The 15,030-nt window shown below is 41.5% G+C and overlaps 1 protein-coding gene across 1 annotated transcript in view; it reads left to right on the top strand.

Moving 5' to 3' along the window:
• Positions 1-15,030, top strand: part of LOC145409320 (uncharacterized) — a 554,443-nt gene that overhangs the window by 398,154 nt on the left and 141,259 nt on the right. Inside the window, exon 6 of the mRNA XM_080279791.1 lies at positions 14,100-14,233. Within this exon, the coding sequence (XP_080135917.1) occupies positions 14,100-14,233 (134 nt within the window). The remainder of the gene's footprint in view (positions 1-14,099; positions 14,234-15,030) is intronic.

Below are 15,030 nucleotides of genomic sequence, written 5' to 3'. Positions count from 1 at the left end.
TATTAACAAAATCAGCTGCCAGACCGTGGAGATGAACTGCTAGGCATTCTTATAGTGTCTACAGTATCCATGTACGGACAGCGAATTTAAATGTTGCCAACAATCCCAACGAGATTAGCTGTCCTTACAGAATGGTCCTTGCCTGTGATAATTCAGCCTACGATGTCCTGAGACACCACAGTGCCAACACACAATAAAGGATTTTTCTGTCTGACATGTGGTCGAACGGTCATGTCGGGTAGGCAGTGGCGTCATGAGTATGAGTTAAGATTAGTAGAGGCACCTTCTTTAGACAGGCATAAACGAGCAGAGAATTACATGGTTGCATCTGTCATAATTGTTCGCCTATGTGGTTGAGATGGGGAAGGTTTGGAAGGAGACTTTCTACTGGGCAGAGACTGAGAGACAGAAGAGGAAACTAAGGCAGAAGTAGTAATGAGAGTGAGTAATGGTAATGTAGATGGATTATTGTCAAAGTTAACTGAAGATAGTAGGAAAATGAGAAGCTGGAAAAGGGTCTTTTGGGGGAGAAGGAGTAAGAATATCTGGTTTATAATTATCTGGTCTAACCTAAAAGTTACTGCTCCGAAGCAAAGTTATTCCACTACCATTATCACTGCCGTTGTCATGATCATCTCTAGTTGACTGGTGAGTTGGGAAGAGTTTAACTCTTAAATTATTCATGTATAATTGGAGAGCCTAAGTATGAGTAGAGAAAGAAAAAATTTGCACAGCTGCAACCACACATAAAAGAATGGATTAGACACAGTTAACACTGTTTTAAAGAAAACTAGTTATTGTATAAAGAATGAATAAAGAAAGAGCAGAGAAAGAGATTAAGAAAAATGACAAATTTAATAATGTAAATCTACTAACGTAAAGATCTGAACTAAAGTACTGTATAAAATCAGAAATGAATAATAATACGAATAATAATAATATTAGAATCACAGTCTTTAGAGAATGTGTCGATCTCAAGAGAAAGTGACACCGACGATCCTCTCACTTTGATGGTTGAGATTGCCCTGAGCAGAGAAGCTCCTTCCTCCAGGAGGGTGGACGAGGTGTTTGGAGAAAGCTAGGTGATATATGTGTCCATGACGTGGCACGATGGGGGAAGAGACACACCTGTATGGTGACGTAGCTATGACATTAAGTGGCGGGTGTGGCAAAGTGTCCTTAGCTGGGCGGCATAAGTGGAAGACTCGTGAAAACGGTTTGCTTTTACCGCGGCCTGAAGGGTGTGGCAGGGTGTGGGGGTGGGTGGTAACAGCTTGATTTTTCCACAGCAGGCAGGGCTAAACCAAAGGTAAAAGGTAAAGGTGGGAACATATGCCATGAGGCACTTAGCCGCAGTTACCATTTCCATACCATAGGTCTTTAAGCCTGTAGCAGGTTATTCACCCAATAGCCTAAGATACAAGTCCACTGCATCATCCAGGTCACCATAGTTACCTCCCCTAGGTGTTACTCTAGGTACTCATTTTACCTACCAACCCACAAAGGGTGGATAGACACCTGAGTCAATTGACCCCACTGCCGCACCAGGATTCGAACTCTGGTGGTAATGGACCAGCAACTAAGCAGCCAGCGATGCTAACCACTCAGCCATTTCATCAGGAAGGTGCAAGACACACAAACCAGCTCCACACAGCAAAGGACTGGAGGTGATGGGAGAGTCAGGAAGAGGCAGCAGAAAGGCTCCGGATCCAAAGTAGCAGGACGAATGCAGGAGATGCACAGGGGTACCAGTACACAGCAGGACATGCACTGCAGGAGATGTAGGACACAGGCAGAATAGGGCTGGCCATTTGGGGTCACAGCTTGGAGGAGAGCAGGGCAGGACGGTTAAGACAGGTTAGAGCTCATTGACAATAATGGGCACACTGATAAGATGCAGAGAAAGGTGTCCGAACTCACAACGGTGCTACCAATAACCCACTTGAACTCTTTATGCAGCCTACGTCAAACTATTTTCAAGTACTGCGCAACCCCTATGGGTTGACCCAGACCATATGCACCATACACCACTCACTCAGCAATTTCTGGAAAATGTTTTCATTCAACTTTCTCCCCTGCCATTATTTATAATTGTATTATTATGAAACTACTACATGTTGTAAATGAATAAAAGGTCTTCCTAATGAACGAAAACAAAGAAAAGAGAAAATAAATTATCATATTTTATCGTTCACGCATTTATGCAGTGCTGATTGCTCACAGATATAAAAAACATTTCGTCGATGCTGGTTGTGGGAAAGTTGTAGGGCATTTATTTGCGATGATTTTCGTTAAAAAAATTACACTTCTAGGTGTATCAGAAAGATTTTTATGGCTTATAGAACAGAAATATCTTACGGTCTTTCACCACAACCGGCCGCTCTTGTAGCAGCTGGTTCAACATCGTAAAATCTTTTCAATCATTTCATTCCCTGCATTACTGGTAACTGTATTGTTATGAAACTACTACATGTTATATATGAATAAATGATCTTCCTAATGAAAGAAAAAATTAATAACCGTATTTTTTCGTTCACTCATTTATTCAAGGTCTTTTTTTTTTAGAGAGAGAGAGAGAGATACATAAACATTTCAACAATGCTTGTTGAATGCTCTACAACTTTCTCTCAATAAATATTAACAAAATGTTTATATATCTGTGATAAATTAGCATTGCATAAATGAGTGAATGATAAAATAATTTTTTCCTTTCTTTTTCATTCATTTGGAAGATCATTTATTCATTTATATCATGTAGCCATTTCATAACAATACATTTATAAATAAGAGCAGGGGAGAAAGTTGAATTACGCAACCAAAAATTGTGGTGAAAAACACTGCAACCTGTATGGTTGGACTCAACATGCATTGAAAAAGTGCAAGTGGTTGAATTTTACTTGGATGCAACCTGCGTCAAAAAAGTGTGAGTGGTCAGATTTATAACTGAGTGCTCGGGTATGAGAGGGTTAATGAAGCTTGAATATGAAAAGCTTGTCAAGAGATGTGAGTATAAAGTCCTTGCGGTTTTCATGGCTTTATTCAGGGACAAACTATGTACATGTATCACCTGCAGTGAGCTCTAGTCTCTAACTGCCTAGGAACCAGTGTACTCCCACAGTCCTCTAGCTTCAGAAGACACAAGATTGGACAATCCACCACTGGCATCATGTAACTCAGCAATGTGGGCATGTATTCAATCACTAGGCCTTCTCACGATTGTACACGGTTATACAAGGTTATACATTACATTCACTAACATTTACATAGGAAAAAGCATGGTTGAAAAATAATATATTGTCTATAATTATAATGTCTGATTTAAAAGGAATAAGCAACTATGGGGTGAGTAGTGGGTGTGTAATTCGAGGCTGCTGATTGGCCACCGATGATGTCATTGCAACAGACATTAGATGATCAACAGTAATTATTTTTAAATACTTTCCCCTTGTGTTCCTGGAAATAGAGTACTCAGCTATCTGTCTATCTATTTATTGCCAGATGTTAGATTCCCATAAGGGGTGGCCATTTGACTTTGAGTTATTTGTTTTATGGGGAGGGGCACTAACCCTCCACCAACCCACTTGTTGACACGTAGGGAGCACGTATGGTTTGGTTATATGGTTATCACCCAGCGTTGTAAATGGTTTCCTGGCTTACAGGAAACTATTGGCTTGTCACTCAATGTAAAGCCACCTGTAAAGGCAAGAATAATAATAAGTGACAGGAAAGATGGGAGAAATAGGAAGAGAGGAGGGCAGGCACAGAAAAAGAATGATAAAGGCTAAGGAAGAAGTAGGCAGTGCTACATTTCTCCTTTCTCTGAAATCTCTATTCTTGGAGATTTCAATGTTCACCACCACCTTTGGCTCTCCTCTCCTTTCACGGATCCACCTGGTGAACAAGCCTACATCATTTCTATCCTTAATGACCTAGAGCAGCTTGTACAGCACCCTACCCGTATCCCTGACCGCCTTGGAGAGAGCTCCAACATACTTGACCTCTTCCTCACAACTAATCCTTCTGCTTACTCTGTTAATCTTTTCTCTCCGTTGGGCTCCTCCGATCACAACCTTATTACCTTAACCTGTCCTATCACTCCGGTACGGCCTGTGGACCCTCCAGGGAAACGTCGTCTGTGGCATTTTGGAGCTGTGAACTGGGAGGCCCTCAGGCAGTACTTCTTTGATTTTCCCTGGAATGATTATTGCTTCCATGGCCGTGAGCCATCTGAGTGTGCCTTGCGCATTACGGAGGTTACTCTCTCGGGCATGGAAACATACATTCCTTTCTCATATCCTTTGACTAACGCAAGAAAGCCTTGGTTTAATCACACTTGTTCTAATGCTGTCCGCAACAAGGAGAAGGCCTACAAAAGGTACCGGAGTCAACCCACCCCTGAATCACATCATCTTTACATTTCTGCCCGGAATCGTGCTAAGTCTGTTCTTTGCTCTACTAAAAATAATTTCATCCATACTAAATGTTCTCAACTCTCCAACTCGAATTCTTCCAGCTCCTTCTGGCACCTTGCCAAAAATCTTTCTAACAACTTTACCTCATCATCCTTCCCTCCTCTTTTCTACTCTGATGGTTCTGTAGCTATTTCTTCTACTGATAAAGCAGATCTCTTCGCACAGACTTTCTCCTCCAATTCCACCTTAGACGATTCCGGTGCTGTTCCTCCATCTCTTCCCCCCTCTGACTTCCTCATGGCTGACATTAACATTTCTTCAGTTGATGTATTTTCTGCCATCACTGGCCTCAGTACTAACAAGGCATATGGGCCTGATGGGGTCCCTCCTGTTGTTCTCAAGAACTGTGCTTCTGTGCTTACACCCTGCCTAGGCAAACTCTTTCGCCTTTGTCTGTCAACTTGTACCTTTCCTTCTTGCTGGAAGTTTGCTCTCATTCAGCCAGTCCCAAAGAAGGGTGACCACTCCCAACCCTCCAACTATCGTCCAATTGCTTTAACGTCCTGTATTTCAAAAGTTTTCGAGTCAATTCTTAATAGAAAAATTTTAAGGCATCTTTCCTCTCACAACCTTCTTTCCGATCGTCAGTATGGGTTCCGTCAGGGACGCTCCACTGGCAATCTTCTCACCTACCTTTCAGACTCCTGGTCATCCTCCTTTCGGGACTTTGGCGAAAGCTTTGCCATTGCACTTGACATCTCAAAGGCTTTCGATCGAGTCTGGCATAAATCTTTAATTTCCAAACTGCCCTCCTACGGTTTCTATCCTTCTATCTGTGCCTTCATCGCTAGCTTCCTTTCTGGTCGTTCTATAGCCGCTGTTGTAGACGGCCATTGTTTTTCTCCTAGATCTATCAACAGTGGTGTTCCTCAGGGCTCTGTCCTATCACCAACTCTCTTCCTTTTATTCATCAATGATCTTCTAAGCTGTACATCTAACCCTATCCACTCATACGCTGATGACTCCACCCTTCACCTTTCCATTCGGTTCTCACAACGCCCATCTCAACAGTTACTTCAAGAAACAAGGGATGAGGCTATGGCACACCTAATGTCTGACTTGGCTCGTATCTCTGACTGGGGTAAAAATAATATGGTTGTCTTTAATGCATCTAAGACTCAGTTCTTACACCTATCAACCCGACAAAATCTTCCACAGGTATACCCACTAATGTTTAATAATATTCAGCTTAATTCTGCATCATCCTTGAACATGCTTAGGGTTTCATTTACTCGGGACTTATCTTGGAAAGATCATATTACATCTCTTGTAAAATCTGCTTCCAAGAGATTGGGTGTGCTAAGCTGACTCCGCTCTTTCTTTACCCCTGCACAATTGTTGACTCTATACAGGGGTTTTATCCGCCCCTGTGTGGAGTACAACTCTCATGTGTGGGGAGGCTCCCCACATACAGCTCTTCTCAATAGGGTGGAGTCAAAGGCTTTTCGTCTCATTAACTCTCCTCCTGTTACTGACTCCCTTCAACCTCTGTCTCTTCGCCGCACTGTTGCATCTTTATCTCTTTTCTATCGCTACTTTAATGGTCATTGCTCCTCTGAACTGTCTGCTTGCATTCCTCCACCTCTACGACGGGCGCGTAGCACCCGTCTGGCAGCAAACTCTCATCCCTTTTCTGTCCAACTCTCTAATGCAAGAGTTATCCATTACTCCCAGTCTTTCATTTATGCAACAGGTCAGCTCTGGAACTGTCTCCCTCTATCTGTATTTCCTGCTGCCTATGATCTCCAGTCTTTCAAACGCAGTGTGTCCAGGCATCTCAAAATGATCGGATCTTGAATTTGGCTGTCTATTGTATTTTGTTTTTCTCTTGGAGGGAACTGTTACTGCGGGCTCATGGCCTTTGGTTCCTTCTTCCTCGCATAAAAAAAAAAACATCAAGTGAGTGGATGATGGTCACCTCCACCTACTCAGCTGTTCATCAAAACTACGAAGACTATATTTAATCAGTTTCTCTGTTAAGCATGATAACAGTCTGAATGCATTGATTATTAAGAACAGCAAAGAGTACTTGCCATCAAGGTCCAGAGAATACGAGGTCAGTCCACATGCATGTGGGGAGGACCGTGATGATGACAGCAGGCCTGACGACAGCACGCCTGCTCCTCCTCCCTCCCTCTCCTTTTTCCTCTCAAATCTTTCTCTTTTATTTCTTTTCTTAGTCTGTCCTTTCCATCTTCGTCATTTTCTTTCCCAGTCCCATTGTTCCCTTCCCAACCTCATTTCCCAACAATTACCTCCTCGCTTTCCTTAACCACTCTTCCTTCATTCTGTTTTCTCCTCTCTTCATGTATTACCTTCCCTTACTCTGTTCTTTCCTTCCTTCTCTTCCTTTCCCCTCTCACTGTAGTTTAATTCTCATCAATACATACAATATACTGTACTGCACATTTATATACAGTATATCTGTATTTATTTTCTATAAATGCTGGTTTATATAACTGTGAAAAGTGCGCGTTTGTGCGTGCATGTGTGTGTGTGTGTGTGTGTGTGTGTGTGTGTGTGTGTGTGTGTGTGTGTGTGTGTGTGTGTGTGTGTGTGTGTGTGTGGGGTCTTCATTTTTCTTTCCTTCATTCCTTCTTTTCTTTCCCCTCCTCCTTTCACTTTTTCCCTTTCCCTTCCTTCTTCCTCTATCCTTCGTCATTTTCCTTTCGTCTTACACCACTCCATCTTACTTTTCACCTACATCTGGTAACTCTTACAAATGCCGCACTCCCTTCCTTCCTAAGGTGACCAGATTTATTGGAGGTAAAAGCAGGACGTGTGCGCGCGCGCGCGTCCACGTGTGTGTGTGTGTGTGTGTGTGTGTGTGTGTGTGTGTGTGTATATATATATATATATATATATATATATATATATATATATATATGAGTGACAGACCGCTGCCGCGCTGCACCTCACCCTGAGGCTGCTAATCAAACACTAACGTCTCATACGATACGAACTCCAAACATATTGACCGTACGATACAGTGAATGAGCCGACCAAAGTTACCAGCTGGTATTACAGATTTTATATTAATAATTCGGTGTTTCATTTGGTTAGGATTATGCATAATATTTCTAATTCATCCTAATGTCATAAAAGATCATGTTATATCTAATGCAATAGAAATTTTCTAAAAGCGGGACATTTAAGATAATTTGCTCAAAAAGAGGGACATTCTTATCACAATAAAAAAAGCGGGACATACGTCCAAAAAGCGGGACTCTGGTCACCTTATTCCTTCCTCACTAATGAGTTTGCCTCACCTCCCTTCTTAAATCCCTCCCTTCCCCTGCTCTCTTTCTCATGGGATCAGCTCACACTCACTCAGTGTTCAAAAGTAAACCACAACCTTGCTCTTTACTGTATACATGCATGTATATCTGTATATGAACATATATGTAAATATATGAATATATACTATATTATTAGAATTATTAATAAATATGCTTTCCTGCATTTATCCCCATACATATGCTTTCCTGTATTTATCCCCATAGCTTAGGCATACTATTTTTTTAAATCAACATTTTTAAACTATAATAGGCTTGTTAATATATAGGGTGTCCAAAAAGTTACTGTGCAGTGAGAAATTTGTAATGACATTAAAGTTACACGTATGGTATTGCATACAAGACCTGTAAGTTGGGCAGCGTCATGTGCAGATATGTCTTCAGGCCTCTGGGGGACATTTCCAGCATTTACTGTAGGAGAAGCTGCAATATCGTATGTAAAACTTCATTTTTAAACTTTACTTAAACCTTTTCCACTGCACAGTGACTTTTCGGACACTCTGTGTATGCTTTCCTGCATTTATCCTCATAGCTTAGGCATACTATTTTATTTTTTAAATCAACTTTCTTAAACCCTAGGATGTGCAATTCGATCGAACCTCCATGAAACCCTGTTTATTGGAGCCGATTTTCCAACTCTTACTGAAGTAAACAGTGTTATGCCCAAGGTTTAGAACTTGAATTTACACATCTTCTCCCGCAAACCAGAGGATTTTAGACCAACTGGTTCATGAGCTATAGCCCGTCAAAATTGAAAAAAGTTACCCTTCCAGGCAGGACGACTCCAGTTTTCTATGTGCTCCAACCCTATCCCACCCTCATTCCTCCCCTCCCATTTCCTTCCTCACCCACTCCCATCACCCTCCCCCTTTTTCCTCCCTTCCTCCCCTCCCCCTACCCCCCTACGCCATCGTTCAGAAGTTTCCAGTTTTTTTTTTTTTTTGTTCAACCAATAGCATGCAAAATAATTTTGTCGGTGTTGTTCACTCACTTCCAACACCCTTCCCCCCCAACACTTCTCCCCTCCCTACCCACCATCCCCTTCCCTCATAGCTGTGTAGCTGTCAAAATAAAGCCAAATCATGCAAAACATTTTTGTGGTGTTACACACTCCACCATCCCCTCTCCCCTTTCCCCCCATCCCCTCCCCTCAGAGCTGTCAATCAAGTAGCTGTAAGAATTTCAAGGGGAAAAAAAAAAAAGCTAAAGCATGCAATATAATGATAATGGTGTAAGAGAGGAAAAAACACTCAAATACACAATTTGTTATTATAAAAAACAAACATTACTAACATTTACACGCAACATTATGGTATATTTATGGAGGTGAATGTAAATAAATGAAAAACACACATTCTGCTTCATGCATCGGTATATACAATTATACAAACAATAATCTGATACTGAATGAAAACACGCAACATGAATAGTAACAATGACGTATATGTATAATACTCTAGGCGGGGGGGGGGGGAGAGGTAAGCGGACGGCATACTGCAGAGGGTGGGGGTGGGGGTATAGAGGTGGGAGACAGATGCCACAAGACAAAGAGGACAGGAAGAGAGGGAGTACAGGGGTGTGGAGGGTGGGTAGGGGGGATATAACCCTCCCCAGGGAGACAGGGAGGGGGGAAAGGGGGGGAAACCACGGTGGCGTGATGGAGATGGTGGGGGAGGGGGAGGGAGGGAGCAGGAGGCAGTCAGAGACGAGAGAGGGGGAGGGAGAGCAAAGGTACTGGGGTAGAGGAAGGTGGCGAAAGGGTGGTGGGGGAATCACCCCTCCACCATGGGTAGGGGCCCGGATCCTCCCTCCTCCCTACTCAGGACGTAGTTCTCATTGGTCGCATCAACATACGTCACAATCGGGCCGAAGGCTAGTGTCCACATTTTTTTTTACAAAGGCTTCTTTATCGATCCTATTGAGCATCAAGCCAAATTCTGGGAAAGGATCGATGGATCCTATTAGTGCCTTAGGGGTTAAGGTATTGTTAAGATCATATTAAAACAAATCTTACTTTTAAATATTATTGAAACAAATGTCACATAAAGCTGTACTGTATACATATATACACCTGCCTCTTGATGTGGGGAGGCACAAAGTTGGTACTGCATCCAATGCAAATTTTAGGATCTTTGCTGGAACTGGAATGCCCAGGAGTTCATATTTTAAATTTCTTTTAAAGGAATCAGCTTCAAAATGTAAACTATATATTCTTGGGTTTTGGGGATTGAAAATGTCTTTTCTGTGACACAGATTAATCCACTTCTTTCTAAGTTCATCTTGAGGAAATCTGTATAGAGAATAGGCTCCTTTGTGCAAACATGAAGAATTGCAGCCATAAACTGCACAATAATCTGGTATTATTTCGACCTTGACCACAACCCAATTAGTTCGATGGCCTGGGTCAAACTGAGACAACAAGCCTAGTGACGTCATATGCAGCTAGGGACCCATTTTCTTTCTTTCGCGGACTGACCTGGGCTGCGTTTCAACACCTGGAGCACCACAGAACGTGACGGCTCTTTTGAGAGCGAAAGTGGGGGGTGAAGGGGGTGTTGTCGTGGCCTCCATCACGGTTGGAACTATTTGGAGAGGTGGGTCTCTCTGGTGACATCTGACAGGTGTAAATGGTTTAGATCACGGTTGTGTAGAAGCTAACAACTCTAAATTCCGGAATATTTTTCTGTGTATTTTGGGAGAGTGAACGGATTTTGAATACTAACACGTCATAAATGAAAAGATTTGTTACAATACCCTCCTCTTTTCAATGAAGTAATAATTTTTTGCTTAATGAAAGTAAAGGCTATGGGGATCTAAAGAGTACATATGGAGGGTCTGTTTTCAGTCATTCCCACAAAAATCATGCTTTCATAAAGTGCCTCCTTACCTCTGCACAATCATCATATCTTCCAAAGTCATATTGATCCAATGCAGTTTTACACTACAGGGTCCATTTCGCCTTCATATCTGGGGAGATCACAGAAGAAATCACCTGTGATGAAGGCAGGATTTGTTATAGTTCTTCATTATGGCTTACAAGTGGTTAAATACTTCCGAAGGATTTCGGAAAAGGCTATTCATGTAAATTATTAATATTGTTGTCAGTAATGATCAAATATACATAACTGCTAAGGTATTATTCCAGTCATTGTATTCTAAAAGAAGGATGTCTAGAGTAAAAGCGAATTCGCGTTCCAAGTATTTTGTGGTTTCACTGCTACCCCCATTACCCCAGGACAGCTCTGGGACGCTAGGGCCTGTTGAAACGCATCCTTGGTATTCTCTGGACCTTGCTTGCCATGACAGATAAATTCTTACATCTTTATGTCAATGGCAACACTCAAATTGCCAATGTGGGACCAGGTACACAAGACTCCTCTCTCTCTCTCTCTCTCTCTCTCTCTCCTGTGTTTAATATTTTTTCTTGTTTATTGACCTTTTTTTAATGGCACGCCCATAGACTCTTTGTTTACTCAACCCTACCCCCCCTCTCTCTCTCTTTCTCTCTCTCTCTCTCTCTCTCTCTCTGAGATGCGTTTGACGGTACAAGAAGAAGATAAAGGAAATAGTAATGAAAAACAATATCCTCAGTGTGGGAAACAAATGGAATGAAATCATCTACAAAATACGGGAAAATCACGTAGCTACATATAAAGGAAAGCAGGTCAGATAGCAGAGAAACAGTTTTTATTGATTGAACTTGTCAGAAACCATCACAAAATTAGGAGTATGATATATACAAGAGGATATTATCAGCCTTTCCACTATAGTAGTTATTATAACTCCATTATTTCATCAGTGCAGTTGTCTTCACTGCTTTTTATTTTTACTATTAATTCTCCAATTAGGTTTTCCATTGTCACATTCTTTTGTTTTTTTCTGTAGCCAGTGCTGTCCATTTTGTCTCTTCTTGGAATCCAGTAATTATAATCTCTGCTGTACACTACTACTTTACCTTTCATACAATAAATTGAAAGGATAATGTTGTTTCTATGAAAAAGAAAATCCTGCAACTACCTTTGTTTTTATTAACCCCTCTGTGGCCGTGCCTATGGAAATTTATTAGCCCCCTGGCCGGTGCCAGGACCAGTTTTTCAAGTGTCGAAAATCGATTTTTTTTTCTTTACCATCTTGAAGAGTATCGTCTGGCACACCTGACAATGTAATTTTTAGTTTCCTAAACACATCCTGTGCTTCACAATGTAGCATGGAAATGTTTGTAAGGAGACCTTGCACACTCCAGTGAAAACCAGAGGGGCGAGAAAACATCACACAAAGAAATATCCATATATTCAACTCCTTATAAATTCATTGTCCCTGAAGTGGTTTGAAATGACCAGACATATGTATTACGAACAGAATCAGGACAGAATATGTTTTTTTATTTTTTCATATTTTTGGATGTTTATTGTGTTTATGCAAGAATTGAGTTATTTTTGTGGTCTGGGTGGTGTAGTCTGTGTCAAAACAGAGGCAAGAGACGTTATTTTTAGACTCTAAAATTCTGGTGTGTAAAGGCTGACCCACAGCAGCTAATATTCGATATGACCCACGATTAGCCCCTCGCATGAGGGGATTAGCATGAAGGGAAAGGAAGGTTTTACATCCATCTGTTAACCACGAGAAAACCTCACATATTGCTGAAATGCTCGTGCAAAGCAAGAAATATGGAAAATGAACAAATTCAGTACATAATATGTGTACTTATAAAGAAAAATATCACAATTACAAATGTTTTCCCTCTTCTTTATATTTATTATGTTAATTCCTGTGTGGAGTTTTCTTTTTTCACTCTGGGTGGTATAATGCGTGTGGAGAGTGAGGAGGAGGAGGCTGTTTTTAGTCTTCCAAGATAATGGGTGCTGCTGTGTGTGTATAAGCTGAACTGTTGCGGCCAGGATTCGGTATGACCCAAGATTAACACCTCGCACGAAGAGAATCAGTGTGAAGGGAAGGGAAAGTTTTACATCCATATATTCACCACGAGAACACTTCATATGTTGCAGAAATACTTAAGCAAAACAAGAAGTATGTAATAAATAGATGTTAAGCTAACACACATTGAGTTATTTCCACTGTTGCACGAATATTTTTGAACAAGAGGTAGCCACTTATTTCACTTAGGTTGGTGTAGCATTATATCACTCTTTGTAATTTATACATGCATTACCACTAGAAAAAAGCAAAGTGTCATAAAAACTTCGTGATAAATTGATAGATTAACAAAATCATATGAATGTTTTGAACACCCCTCAACGAGAGTTTTGTAGTCGACATAAAGATGTTAACATTTATTCACTGCGGCAAATGCTCTTTGCTTATTTATAGTAATTAGAGCATTCAGACCATCATCTTGTATTACAGAAGAACATATTAAACATGTATGTCTATATTCCCAGGAACACGGGTGGAAATTATTGGAAAATAGATGTTATCGATCACCTGGCGTCTGTTACAATGACATTATCGACAGCCAATCAGCAGCAGTGAATCACACCCACCTCCCACGCGCCCCCTAGATCTCCACTGCATAAGTCAAACAAACAGGGTATGATAGCCAACAGCCATTCATTTCTACCCCGTCACAAGCATAGGAGTCCGTTAGGTTACTTAGTCTCGCCATTTATGGCAAAGGCGACCAGCCTCACTCTTCCCCAAGTGGCATTTTGTGAGTAATAAATCCGAACTCACCCTCAGATGTACAATCCTGAGGACTCAATCCAGTTGGAGTGCCCTAACCCTCTGAACCATCAGATGCCATTTGTTTGCACGTTTCCCTCCCCGTTTAGTATCTAAATAGTTTCCTGGATTTCAAGGAACCATATGGCTTGTCAGCGTTGAATCACCTGTAAACAGTACTGCATCGAGCAAGTGGATGATAGGCACCCCTGCCTACCACTAAGCGGCTCTGAAAATGTTGCAACACCTCTCCTTCGCATTTTATTCTTTATTTTGCACCTCAGTATCCTCTTGTGTGTTACTTATGCAAGAACATGTAGGTAAATATACCTTGTTATAATATGAGAAATATGTTGTAAAGGAGAAGATACAGAGCTTCCTCTCCCACCTATAATAGTGCCCTGAGACTACCACCTAGGGATCCTAATGTCCATAGGCCACAGAGGGACGCTTCAGGGAGGACCTGACCAAGTTGCAAAACAAGATCATTGCCTTCAAGGAACCTTTAAGTCTGTTTAATCTATGTAACACTTTCTGTCGACAGACCACGGAAGGTCGGTTCAGGGAGGACCTGCCCATGCTGGAAAACAAGACCATCACCTCCAAGGGACCTTCAAGTCTGTCTAATCAATTTAACACTTTCTGTTGACAGGCCACAGAGAGACGGTTCAGGGAGGACCTGGCCAGGCTGGAAAACAAGACCACTTCAGCGTTACGCCATTCCCACGCAGCTCTCGATAGGCGTTTGGCCATGGCCGGATTAGATACTGTACTCGTCCTTAACACGTGAGTCAGATAGATAGATAGGTATGTGAGCAGATAGATAACAGGAGTATGAATGCAGATACTGGAAATAACAAGGAACATTCTGAGAGCTACACTTACATCTTACACTTGGTTGAAGGCCAAAAATTTAACCCTTCCCTGTGACCTTGACCTTCTGTTAATTGTTCTCAAATTTGGTTGCCCTGTAACCATCCTTGACACTCGACCAGCTCTTCTGAAACTTGATTTAGTTCATCTTGCTTAACCTCAACCGTTCCTACCAAGGTTTAGTGAAACTGAATCAAGGTATTTAAGCTGACCATGCCTTATTACCATAACCTTCGACTTATTATTCCAAAAATAGAATCAGGTAATCCTTGATTGACCTTATACCCTTTCACCAGGTTTGGTCCAGATCGAATTGGAATTATTTGGTCAAAAGGGGCAAGTTTTTTGCTGTACCCTTTGACCAGTCAAACTAAATCCCATCATTCACTCCAGACCATCAACCTTCATAGGAAAATTGATCTTATTCCGATAAAACTTGTTTGAGCTGACCAGCCCCATGACTAGTGCCAATGACTCTTGTTGTTAAAATTTTGCTCACTTTATCCCATAGTGATCCTTTAGCTTTGTACTAAGTTTGTTGCAGCTACAGTCCAGAATATTTTCAGAGTCCTGCGAATACACAGACAGAAGAAAAAGAAAAGAAATGACAGACAGGCCAACCAAACCAAACACATACCTCCTTGCACCTGAGCGGGCATAATGATCTCTCTCTCTCTCTCTCTCTCTCTCTCTCTCTCTCTCTCTCTCTC

The sequence above is a fragment of the Coenobita brevimanus genome, chromosome 80 (genome assembly GCF_032717465.1).
Source record: "Coenobita brevimanus isolate Jiangsu-jjx chromosome 80, ASM3271746v2, whole genome shotgun sequence".
NCBI lineage: Eukaryota > Metazoa > Arthropoda > Malacostraca > Decapoda > Coenobitidae > Coenobita > Coenobita brevimanus.
The sequence above is the reverse complement of the archived record's forward strand: the minus strand, read 5'-3'. Positions and strand labels throughout refer to the sequence as shown.